Raw genomic sequence first — 12,661 nt, 5'->3', positions numbered from 1 at the left:
AATGAAATTGTTCCACAGGTTAAAAATATTACAGACAATTTTTTTATTATTTATATAAGTAAAATATTTGGCTAAACCAAACCATAATTTTTAATTTGGACGGGACACTTGTAACAGATTCCTGCAATAGTCACCATACCATCACCATAGTGCGAAAATGTATGTGAAACCATTAACCTTGCTAATTATTAAAATCTACATAATTTTTGTGAATAGATGCGAACGCAAATCATAATGTAAATAATATAGTTTAAAGTTCATGGTAATCTTATTGATGATTACCGATTAATAAATTTAATAAACACTTTTAAGTCTTTTTTACCATTTAAATGAAATGTATCTTTCACAGGTGGTGGCAGTTTTAAGTGCATTGCAGGCAGGCTCTCGTGGTACCCAAGCGTGTATCGACGCAGCTGCCACTATTGCTACTATCATCGGTGATCTCGATACCACAATACTCTTTGCCAGCGCAGGTTAGTTGGAAATTATTACTGAAACTTATTGTCACGTTCCATATAAATTTCATTAACTCACGGTCTCTCTCTTTCCTTTCCGTTACTTATGTAAGTAAATCATGACAAATTAAAAATGTATTTTGTACCAGGAACATTACACTCGGATAAGGAAGGCGATACGTTCTCCAATCACCGTGAGAACATCTTGAAGACTGCCAAGACTCTAGTGGAGGATACAAAGACGCTGGTGGGCGGCGCTGCCGGCACGCAGGAGCAGCTGGCCTCTGCCGCACAGAGTGCAGTGGGAACTATAGGTAATGTTTACATCTATATCTACACTCGTACCTAGAATCACTTGTTTGCTATTAGGCTCCCTAATTGTGTTATTACATTTTTTATCGCCTCTATGTGCTTTCTTATTATATACCCGATTATTATAATAAATAAAAGTAATTTTTCAATAAATATTAAGTTACTGCTATACCATATAGTTACGAATAAAAGTCTGTTGTGGTAAATATTTTTGTGGCATTGAAGTTGTGATAGAACCGAATTGCTATAGTAGCATTATATAAAGCAGGTAGATCAGTTGTGTACCGGACTTTTGTGCTATTAAATTCAAAGACACACTTTAAAGAGTGACTAAGTCGTATTTTGGTGAAAAAGGTATTAAATTTGAAGTCCCCGAAACACTTTTCTGATAACTGACCACAATGTTTAATGGAGATATGTCCAGTGGAAATAATTTTGAATATGCTTCGTATAATTGTTATTATATTTATTTGTGATTGTACTTGGTATCGGTAGAAATTTGATAATTTTCATTGGCAATAAATATATACGTACAATATACATTTCGCAGTGCAACTATGCGAGGTGGTGAAGCAAGGAGCAATGTCTCTGGGAGCAGGCAGTGCTGAACCACAAGTGCTTGTATTGAACGCGGCACGTGATGCAGCTGCCGCCCTTAGAGACCTTGCAGCGGCGACGGCGGCTGCGAGCGGCAAACACGTTGCTCATCCAGATATGCAACGCCTGAAGCACGCCGCTAAGGTTTATTTTTAACTAAATACTAGGTCTTACGTCCTGAAAAGGACGGTCTGTTTGATGTGGACTCTTCTCAGATCAGGGCGCATTTCGAACCGTCGTAGCTTTAATGTCTTGTAAAGAAGTTCAATCTGATTCTAGTTTTATCAAATTGGGCTCTTCATGCATTCTTCTCGTGACGTATACAAGCGATCGTTTTAAATGATCCTATGTGTGCATCGCAAACGAGTATCATGCCCTTTATTTTATGCTTTAAGATTTGCGAGTGATTTGATTTTTTTTTCAATATCAGCATAAAGATTTGCTTCGTCATTGATATAATATGTATAAACGTTGTATGCGCTCTAGTGTTCTTCGCCATATTATATCTCTTAGTATAGCTAATCAGTTACACCATTTAAAATTTAATGAAATATATTATGAGAAGTTATAAACTATGAGTAACAACTATCGTTATTACAAGTATCAAGTCAATTTCTAAAAAAAAAAGTGTTCCATGTAGAAAGTATTTAAAAGTTAATATACTATAAATGTTGCAAGTAATAGGAAATGTGTTGCTCTATTGTATCACTTTAGTACTCTTTGGCACCCCACTGTATGCAATTTATTCGTTCACTTGTAATGTTGCACATGAAACACGATTTAAATTTATCATTGTGGTGTTAATAAATTATTTATTAATTTTTACATAATACAAAATGTTGAGGTGTCACATATTTGTTACGTGTGGTTTTAAAGGGCACATTTTTATATTTACATTTTCTATGTTCATAATATTGTGTCGGTTGTTTTTCTTACCAATGATGTATGTTGTCAATATTGGACTTTGACCGCGACTAATTCACGGTTTTCCGATAGCGGCTGAGCGACCCAACGAAGCGCTGGAGTCTACCCATCAGACCTAACACCATGCCTCGACAGTCCAAAAGGCGTTCTGTAAATCTCGCTCTTAGAACTGATTACAACTCATGTGACTCAGAAACTGACATTTTCCAGTCCGACCAAGAAGAAGAACTTGTCAAACTTCTAGATTACTCTAGTCAGGATGACGATGTTTCTCCTTCTATATTTCATGATAATTGTGAGGAGGCGATAGCGTATATAGAAAGTCTCATGGCAAACGTACCAGAAAGAAGCTTAAAAGATGATGACTTGAATGTTAGATACAATCTAACTTCACGTAATAGTATTTTCGATATGGATTGGAGGGTATTAAAATACGGTGAAAATATATTCTTGGGTGATTTGAAAAAACTTGTCGACGTAGTTGTTCAAGTATGTGATAAAGATGAATCCAAAAGAAAACAGGATACTCTCAAACGAATGAAGGCATCATCAGATTTGGACAATGAAATGAAAAGACTTTCGCAAGTAATAGAGGATCTTGAGTTCGAAGTTACCATTCCAGATGAACAACATAACAAAGGGGATATTAAACTAACACTTAAAACGCAGCAAAAGGAAAGCACACCACCAATTAAAGTCTCGGTACTCGACGAAACACCGAAACTGAAAAGCCCAGTATTTAAGATTAAAAAAGTTAAACCTGTGAATTTAGTAGACAATTCAAATCCAGATATAAATAATACGAAAGTTGCATCCATACAATCTTCTAACTCTAACCAGGGTAGCCCAGAACTAAAACAAAACGGTGAATGTAACATTAGTGTCAGACCAGAATCCAGAACAAAAGAAATTAAATTAGAATTCTGGAAATTGTTTAAAGATGATACAGAGTGGTGGAAAGCTATAGCTAAACGAAACCTTGAAAAAATGGAAGAGACCAGGCGCGAATTGGAACGATTTAGCGGTCATGAACTAGTTTTAGGAGAAATAAAAACTGAAATGGACAAATATGAAAAAGAAAAGGAAACATTAGAAACGTTTATCGAAGAGGTTGACAAATCTAAAGCTATCAATAAAGATCTAGAGTATAATAAAAAATACGAAGACATAGTCCTAAAATTAATCGAGTTTGCTAAAAAAGATATAGTCTATAAAGGTTTTGATCCCCTCATCGAAAAATTAAAAGTACTCTCTAATATTCAAATTGAAAGCAAGAGGAGAAAAATTGTGAACATTGAAGACATAATAAAAATTTACAGTCAAATCGATGTATCAAAATACTCATACGAAGAGTTGTGTCTGCTTGAAAAATACTATAAAGAAATAATCAGAAAATACAAGAACGAGACTGGTATTAAAAACAAAGAAAATCTGGTACCCGAACCAAAAGGTGACGAGGTTCGCTTCGCACCGCCTCCGTCGCACAAAAATGTTATATTCAATATCGATTCAGATTCAAATTTGAACAATAAACCTCGTAGTACTCAAATTGTAAATAATAGAAATATTTTTAAACGATCCAAAGAAAAGGAACAAAGTACTATGAACAATTTAGAAATATTCGATATGACACGCACATATCCCTTAGAATATTACGCTAACAATTGGTGGTCAATTTATGAAGACATTTTAAAGAATCGAGAGCAACAGTTTGGCACTATTGACAACTGGTGGAATTTTTATGAAGCAATGCTTAACAAGAAGGAAACTACGGAAGAAGACTTGAGCAGAATTCGTGCTATAATGCAATACAAGAACAGCACAAGACGGTCTAGGCCCAACAGCCGAATGGACGAGCAGCTTAGAATGTTGGACGAGATTACAAACAGCAGATTCCGAGAGAGCGAAGACGTGACGACGCGCGACGACGACTCGGTCAGATTTCTAAATACCCTCTAAATTAACCGACCGTGCACAGCGTCTAACAAACGAGTCTTGCAGAGCACGCAATGGATCGCATGGTGTGGAGACGAGTCGCTTGTCATGTTGTCTGGTGTTTGGATCATCGGATCATTGTTGTCGTTCCTTTCTCTTCTTAATCATGTGTTGGTGTCTTAAGCATATAGTATAATTTCGTCGCATATACCTAAATATATTCTGTGCTATGATCTAAAAATTTTAAATACTAGTATTATGCTTACGATGTCATCACTTTATTTAATCATTTTTAGCTCAGTTGTTCCAATCATGAGATTTAGAAATGTGTTTAGTTTTGTTTTTAATTAATCGTCTTCTGTGTGGCATGAATTATCTGACCATAGGTGTCCCTTAGGTCTTTGCCGGTAACACGAGACATCATCACTAAACACATTTCGTAAGAAATGTCAAGGCCGCACCATCTCACGGTATCTGGTGATTCAGATCACCCTGCTTGATATTTCAAGTAAATAACTGTTAAAACCACAAGCTTTCATTTTGTATCACACACAGCGAAGCTTTGAAAGTCCAATATTGACGTACACACAAACAGCTTTATATGTACATATTTAGTTTATTTATACTTTTTATGGTTGAAAGCTTTTGGGTTTCCTGCATATAGCATGAGCTTGTTATATTTCACTGTAGTCTACATTGGGTTTACAACGTTATATCGTCTATCGCAAAATTTTCATTTTCTCCAGCAAACCCAAAGCTTTTGAAATGTATCAAAATTTATAACTAGTTATTTGTTTGGTTTGGCTAACATTAGTGAACAATGTAACTGATACTATTTTTAAACTAGGACTAAATACCGTTTCACTCCCGTCTGTTTTTTTTTTCACATTACCTTTAAGAGATAACAATATCATCATGAGAAAAGAATGTTGAAGTAATAAGATTATAAATAACAGAGAATAGAATTAACAAATAATATTTTTGTTATAAAAGTATTAGCCTGAATTGTATTTTACTTGTACATATATAAATATATATGTATGATTTAAGATTTTTTTTACATTACATATAGTTTTAATACAAGTTGCCTTTGTAATCATCAAAACAAATATTTTACACATGCTTTGGTCTTTCGTGGTCTCTGGGCATTGTATATTACTAGTTGTATTATAAAACAAAATGGAATATTACTAATCTAATGCTTTACTTTAATAATAATGTTATTACAATCATGCGTAGTTTTTTAAATCTAAATTTATTGAATTTTGATTTAAATATTTCATTGCATTGGTATCTCTTACAATATTTAAACTTTTAAAAATTGAATATTTAATGATTGTATTCTTTTTAGGTGATGGTGACCAACGTGACGTCACTGCTGAAGACTGTGAAAGCCGTAGAAGACGAGCATACTCGCGGCACCAGAGCTTTGGAATCCACTATAGAGGCTATATCACAAGAAATTGAGGTACTATCTTCACTTGGGTTAATTATGTGCGCTTAGCATACCAATAGTGGTAATATAAGAGTCATTCAAATTCAAAATTCTTAATTTAACATAAGATTAGAATTGAAAAATATAGTATGATCATGTTTTAAAAAATTAAAGTGGAACTGTCACACAAAACTCTCGAGCATTAGAAAGGCATGTAAATTATTTATCCTAGGGTGGTAGCACTATTATATCATGCATTTGCCAAGCGTCTGTTCATCGAAAGTTGGAATATCATTTCACTTAACCCAAACCGAATCGAAGGTCTATACCAGAAAAAGAGTATTCTGAAGAATAGAAAAAGCGTTGGCTAAGTGCGTTTTATCGGACGAGAATTTCTTTGAAGGAGTTGTAATTAATTTAAATAATAAATAAATAATTTACATTTTATAAACATGTTACCTTGCTTTTTGATCACAGTATTATACCAAATGCGTAGACTCATCTCGAATTCTGTAGGAACACGCAGTTCGGATGATGAATGTCTCATACCTCAGCAAAACTGGATTGGTGGAACATATAACATATATATCTATATAACGATTAGTTTGCCTCCAGGCTAATAATTCGTTATTTGATCTTGGGCTTATTGAGAATCCCATATTAATTCGACATAGGACTCCATTATATCCTCACCATTAATCTCTACCACGACATTCCCAGAAGTAGGCTCTGTCCGGCTGCGGATGTATGGCTGAATTGATGATAATGATAAAATTATTTAGTTCTTACCCTCTACTGCATTTACATTATATATAAAATATGCTCTAAATCAAACACAGTTCAGCGAACTTATTAATTTATTTGTTTTTAGTTTAGTAATAAAAGTTGTAAGATGATATGTTTCTCCTTAGAAATTATTTTAGAAATATATTCCGTGATCGTTTTAGCAGTAGAACATACACTGCGGGGCTTATATATTTCTATTAGCCTACGTCCAGAGTCATGTTCCAAAATGCTTTTTATAATAATTAGTGTGTTTATTTTTATAATTATGTTGTAGGTTTTAATGTCGCCTTCTCCACCGAAATCGACCGCCACACCAGAAGAGCTGGTCCGTTGTACACGCCTGATGACAGCGGCGACAGCTCGCGCTGTGGCAGCGGGTAGCGCTGCCGGTGCAGGCAGCCAAGACCAGCTCACCGCAGCCGCCAACCTGGGACGCAAGACTGTCGTCGATATGATGGTCGCCGCCAAGGTCAGCTATGCTTTGTTCATTTCTAACGACTTTTGTGTTTAAAAAGTAAATACATGTAAGTAAGTACATACATGTTTTCAAAAATAGTTACACTAACGGACTATGCCGTGCTTTATTTTTATTTCAAAGTTACTGCGTATGATAACTATAACATTGGGACTTCGTCTTCTATTACTGTGATAGTTATCTTCGGAAGATGTTCCATGCAAGTCGCTTCCAACTGGTCCTATTGGAAATCTATGGGGGCGGCTTATGTTCAGCCGTGGCGATCTTACGGCTGAAATGATTATGGTTATGAAATAAACAAGCTTATATTTTCTAACGTTATTGTGATATACAGGGTGCAGCCCAGGCGGCAGATACTGAAGAGCTTCGCACTCGAACACTTGAAGCGACGCGGGCTGCGGGCGAGGCGTTCCGTGCGTTGCTGCAGGCCGTGCTGGCGGCGCCAGGCGGAGGCGCACGCTCCGCGCTGCCCGACCTGTCGCGTTGCGTGGCTCGCGCTGTAGCCGACATGCTCGCCGCTGCCGAACTACTCAAAGGTTAATTGAATTGAACGGTGATCATTGCACTCTAGACGTAAAATAAGTACATTCAGACCGTCGTGCTAATGTCGTCTATAGGCAACGCTCGTAGTGTAAAGGTTACCACTTCAATCAAAACTTTTACCAATAAATAAAAATTTTGTCAAAATATTGTCCCAGACATAATCTTAAACATAATCTTAAAGAGTGTACTATGAAGGAAACTAAAATAAAAATAAGTAATAAACTAAATAGTCTAGACTACCACAAGACCGAAATACTCTGACTCTGTTCATTAACCATACATTTTCAACAGAAAAATAACAATTTATTGTTGATTTAGCTTAAAATTAAAACAAGCAAGTCATTATATAGGTAAAAGCTGCTGAACAATTGGAACACCTACTTAATTATTTATTTATTGAGCTTAAATTTTCTTACCGCATGCTTATGACCATAACTGGTGAAGTCCAGGCTTAATCCTCTCTAGCACATTCATAATAGAAATTTAAACGTATACGCAGTTACTGCCCAAGTCAAGCTTCGCACTTAAGAGTCCTTGCAACTTGCTACCAGTGTCCGATCAATCAAATTAATTGCAATGTCAATTGAAAGTAATTTTTATTACAAACCTGCCTACCACTTATCTTTGTACCTCCTTGTTGTTGACAAGTTAATTCCGTAATTTCACAATTTGTAAAAAGAGTGAATGAATAATTGTTTCCGAACTGTTTCAACTCAATAATGTCCTTAAAATTTAGATCTTTTTAAAACTATCTTTTTTATTGAAAATAATTAACAATCCAGGTTCTGAGTGGGTGGACCCGGAGGATCCGACAGTCATAGCGGAGGCGGAACTCCTTGGCGCAGCTGCATCCATCGATGCAGCCGCACGAAAGCTGGACGCCTTGCGACCTCGCAAGCCGCCAAAGCTTCAGGTAATTTCCACCTACATTTTATCTTTATATGTATATAGCAATTGTATTAATTATATACGAGTATAATTGATCTTATCTATAAGACATTGTCGATATGTATGATTCATTACGATATCTCAGGAACCATAAAGCTTAGTTACCCGAAATTTTTAGAAACCTTCCAGTCAGCTTAGGAACGAAATTCTACCAGCAAGTGGGTTGAGGATGTTCATTCGTTTCCCGAAGTGGGTGGCGGACAGCTAATGTATTATAACAGATGAAACAATTTATTCGATAGAAGGCGACGAATGCTGGTCGCCTCGTAGTAAACCCCATCATCTAGATGATGAGGTTTATTATAAGGTGATCCGTGTTATAATCATCAGCAACGTGGATTCCCATGACCATTGCCTTTGTCTTTCAAAGTAACAAAATCAGATTTCATATTCATTCTCTTCGGCAAATATTCGCAATTGGAATGGGCTTTGTTCGAAAAGTTAATGAGCTAGAATCTCATTCGCAGTAATAATATTGAATAACAAATAAACTTTATATTTGCATTGTTTTGGTTTGTGTAAGTAAATGTGGCTACAGAAGAAAGAAAACATCGAAAGTGGCACGCGTCGGTAAGATATGTTTGATATTCTTGGTTGTATCTTAGTATCACCCAGGAATCAAACATATTACCTATCGATCGTGACCCAAAACAACATTAAGAAGAAAGAAGATAACTATTATTGTAATATTTTTTTATATTATTTGTAGATTGGGTTTGTATAGACCAGGGGTGGCCAAACAACGTGCGAGCCACATGCGGCTCTTTAAATAATTATTTTTGGCTCCGATTATCTTATTATTTCAATATTTACATTACCTACGTCAGCTCCTCGGAAATGTAAACAAATTATTGTTATGAATAATTATTATTATTATTCCATCATAAAATTAGCGAAATCCAAACACCGATCATAATTAACTAACCTGCATCTTCAGTATTATTAGGAGTGCTGTCATATACTTGTGCCATTAGATCTAACTTCAATACACATATCTTCTACTTTTTTTTAAATAATTTCAGTAAATATCATTTTTGTAAAAAAAAACTTATTTTTGTGTGTTTTAAACGCGTATTCAATTGCAGTTCGCAAGAATATTAATATTTCGAAAAATGGCACGCACTATGAAAGAGTTTGTCCACCCCTGTTATAGACAGACTATTAATGAACTGTGTACCCGGCTTATAAAGGAAACAGAAGGAATAATTTTTTTCTCTCACGTTATTTTAGGATAAACGCTTTTTTAAGGAGATAATTTCTTTAATGTCCATGTATATCATTCGTTTGTAATTTCAAAGTAATACGAAGTAGTGATATATAATGAAATAGTGATAAAGCAAGTAGTAGCCTTAGCCACTAATTTATTTCGCAAATTAATTTAAAATAGCCATAAATGGCCAGAAAATTAATTTGAAATTTCCATGCCACGTATTTTTTTAATTATTGCATTTCGAAACTTAACGAATTTTATTGATGCTGTGATTTTCTTTCTATTACATCCATTATCAATGCTTACTTAGTTTTTGTTCATGCTGCTGTAAATAATCCTTCTGTAAATGAACGACAAATAATTATATCGCTAAGTTTGATTTTGAGAGTAAATATGACTTTGAAAAATAGTACTCCAAATAGTTACTATACCATGTTCAAAAAGAAATGTTTTTGTTTTGTATATGTAATTGGGCGTGTGTATGTTATTGTGGTTTAAAATCAAGAAATAAAAAATAGATTTTTATTTCCGTTTGACGTTGATTTGTGGGAAATACTCTACATGAATGTTTAACCTTTTAAACTACCGCACATTTTATATTTAAATCAAGATATATAATCTTTTTGTTTACAGGAGACTGATGAGAGTCTGAACTTCGACGAGATGATCCTGGAAGCAGCGAAGTCCATTATCACGGCTACGTCGGCGCTGGTCCGCGCCGCTTCGGCTGCACAACGCGAGCTTATTGACCAGGTACATTAACCGGAAAATATATGCACGTTTCTTTTTACTACCATGCATACAATATGATTTCACTTAGAATGGATTTAGTATTTAATGCACAAATAAAAAAAGAGCAAAAAGGGATGGGAGTAAAAACCGCATTGATGTTAATGTTTTTTTTTTTTTCATATCCCATCGATTCGGAATGCTAAACGCGTTTTAAGTGACATCTCAAACCCATGTACGCTATCAGGGACTTTTGCCCCCCAGTTACTCTACAGATGTTAATGATGATGAACAACATCATTTATCCATGAGGGAAAAACGAATAGTCTAATGACAAAACAAAATCGATATACATTTTTATCTTGTCCGTATTGTTGTGTAATAATTGATATGTAAGGTTTACATAATTTTGACATTACCGGTGTGTAATATAATATTAAAATATTTATCAACTATATCTAAAATTTTATACATTAAGTTTTACTATTTTAGGGTAAGGTCGCACGACGACCTGCCTCGTCCTCTGACGACGGCCAGTGGTCCGAGGGTCTGGTGTCGGCTGCAAGGCTGGTGGCGGCAGCAGCGCATGCTCTGGTAGAAGCTGCTAATGCCCTGGTCCAGGGTGCGGCTTCCGAAGAACGGCTCATCTCCAGTGCGCGCCAAGTCGCCTCTTCTACGGCCCAGTTGCTTGTTGCTTGCAAGGTATATCTTCATCATGATTTCGGCTATACAACGTTCGCTCCTAGATATAGATCTACACTTTAGATTTCTTATAAGACTGGTTGTAAGTAGTCTTCATCCAGCGTCTCTTGACGACTTCAATAAGATCGTATGTCCACCTTGTGGGTGAACTCCTTACGCAATGCTAGCGCATCCATAGTCTTAACATCAGAAGCTATCTGTTCTGCGCGCTATGTGATCTCCCCTCTGCTAATTCAACATTTTATTTCGCTGGGATTACTTTCGGTGATGTACTGATCTTCTCATATCTGACGCGTATCGTTATAAAATCTCGATCATCGCTCAGTCTTGTTGAGCGACTTTGAAGTTTGTCAACGTGAGTGCTCGGTTTTAATGCTTTAAGTCGTCAGTGGTAAGAATCATTTTGCTGTGTCCAGGTGAAAGCCGACCCGTCGTCGGAGTCGACGCGGCGGCTGCAGGCCGCGGGCGCAGAGGTGATCCGTTCCACGGACAACCTGGTGCGTGCGGCGCGCGACGCTATACACTGCGACGACGAGCGCAGCCTCGTGCTCAATCGACGCATGGTTGGTGGCATCGCGCAGGAGATCGACGCCAGGTAATAATAGCTATATACAGTCTCATTTAAGGAGGCAAATGTGTCTTTATAGCTCTCAATTAATGTACAGTCACCTTAGCCAGTGACAAAAGGTTCTCGAGCAGTGACCACGAGCTTACCTAAATTTTTTTTCAGTCCCTACATTTTCCGGAATATTTCCTGTCCACCTTGTGCATGTTTGGTTTTTTTTTTTCAACGACTATTTGTTATTTATTTTAACAACAAAAAGTTTTTATAATCTCAATTACATTTTTCTGTATTTTGCATTGTTCCTTCTGATAGAACTGCTGTTTACTACTTTCATCATCACCATCATTTTCGCCATAGGACGTCCACTGCTCGACATGGACCTTCTCTATAGAATTCTAATAATAGCGGTTTCTTTCATGCGGCTGTCTATCTTGTACCCACAAGATCATTTTATGCTGCGCTTGCCATATCGCAGTCTCCACTACGTACTTCACACGTGGATACTTTACACGTATCCAAACTTATTGCATTCGAAGTATTTAACAGCGATGTACAATTTTATATTATTTGTTACAGATCGGAAGTTCTTCGTATAGAGAAGGAATTGGAAGAAGCACGAGGTCGTCTCACTGCCATCCGTCAAGCCAAGTACAAGCTGCGAGCTGGGGACACTTCGGGCGACGACACAGACACCGACGTGCACCTTGCCGGCTACTCCAGCGACGCGTCGACACCACACAGGTAACGTACATATATAAATTACTGTAGTAATAAAAGACGGTGGTAAAAAAAGTTATTATAAAGTGATTACTTTATTTATTGATTCCACTAGGGCCTTAGGTTCTGGAATATAGACAATGAACCGGCAAGGTCACGTCCTACCCATATCCATCTTGTGGAATTATCTATTTAATGTCGAAGAAAAACGATAAATGCAAGTCACTTAGAACCTGTGTTATTGGAAACCCCACTGATTTAAGAGGTCTTTGTCCAGCAGTGCCCGTCTCTTTTTTTAGTTCAGTTTAGTATATAATATGATTATATA

General features: G+C 36.4%; 1 protein-coding gene across 1 annotated transcript in view; it reads left to right on the top strand.

Annotated features, from left to right (window-relative positions):
* LOC137922701 (talin-1-like) overlaps positions 1-12,661 on the top strand; it is a 99,106-nt gene that overhangs the window by 80,124 nt on the left and 6,321 nt on the right. Inside the window, exons 49-60 of the mRNA XM_068765731.1 lie at positions 350-473; positions 605-769; positions 1,318-1,508; positions 2,361-4,223; positions 5,575-5,691; positions 6,719-6,913; positions 7,254-7,455; positions 8,245-8,375; positions 10,254-10,373; positions 10,842-11,051; positions 11,468-11,646; positions 12,193-12,357. Of these exons, the coding sequence (XP_068621832.1) occupies positions 350-473; positions 605-769; positions 1,318-1,508; positions 2,361-4,223; positions 5,575-5,691; positions 6,719-6,913; positions 7,254-7,455; positions 8,245-8,375; positions 10,254-10,373; positions 10,842-11,051; positions 11,468-11,646; positions 12,193-12,357 (3,662 nt within the window). The remainder of the gene's footprint in view (positions 1-349; positions 474-604; positions 770-1,317; positions 1,509-2,360; positions 4,224-5,574; positions 5,692-6,718; positions 6,914-7,253; positions 7,456-8,244; positions 8,376-10,253; positions 10,374-10,841; positions 11,052-11,467; positions 11,647-12,192; positions 12,358-12,661) is intronic.

The sequence above is a fragment of the Battus philenor genome, unplaced genomic scaffold (genome assembly GCF_028537555.1).
Source record: "Battus philenor isolate CCGP_79_NKW_IND1 unplaced genomic scaffold, ilBatPhil1.0.hap1 SCAF_20, whole genome shotgun sequence".
NCBI lineage: Eukaryota > Metazoa > Arthropoda > Insecta > Lepidoptera > Papilionidae > Battus > Battus philenor.
The sequence above is the reverse complement of the archived record's forward strand: the minus strand, read 5'-3'. Positions and strand labels throughout refer to the sequence as shown.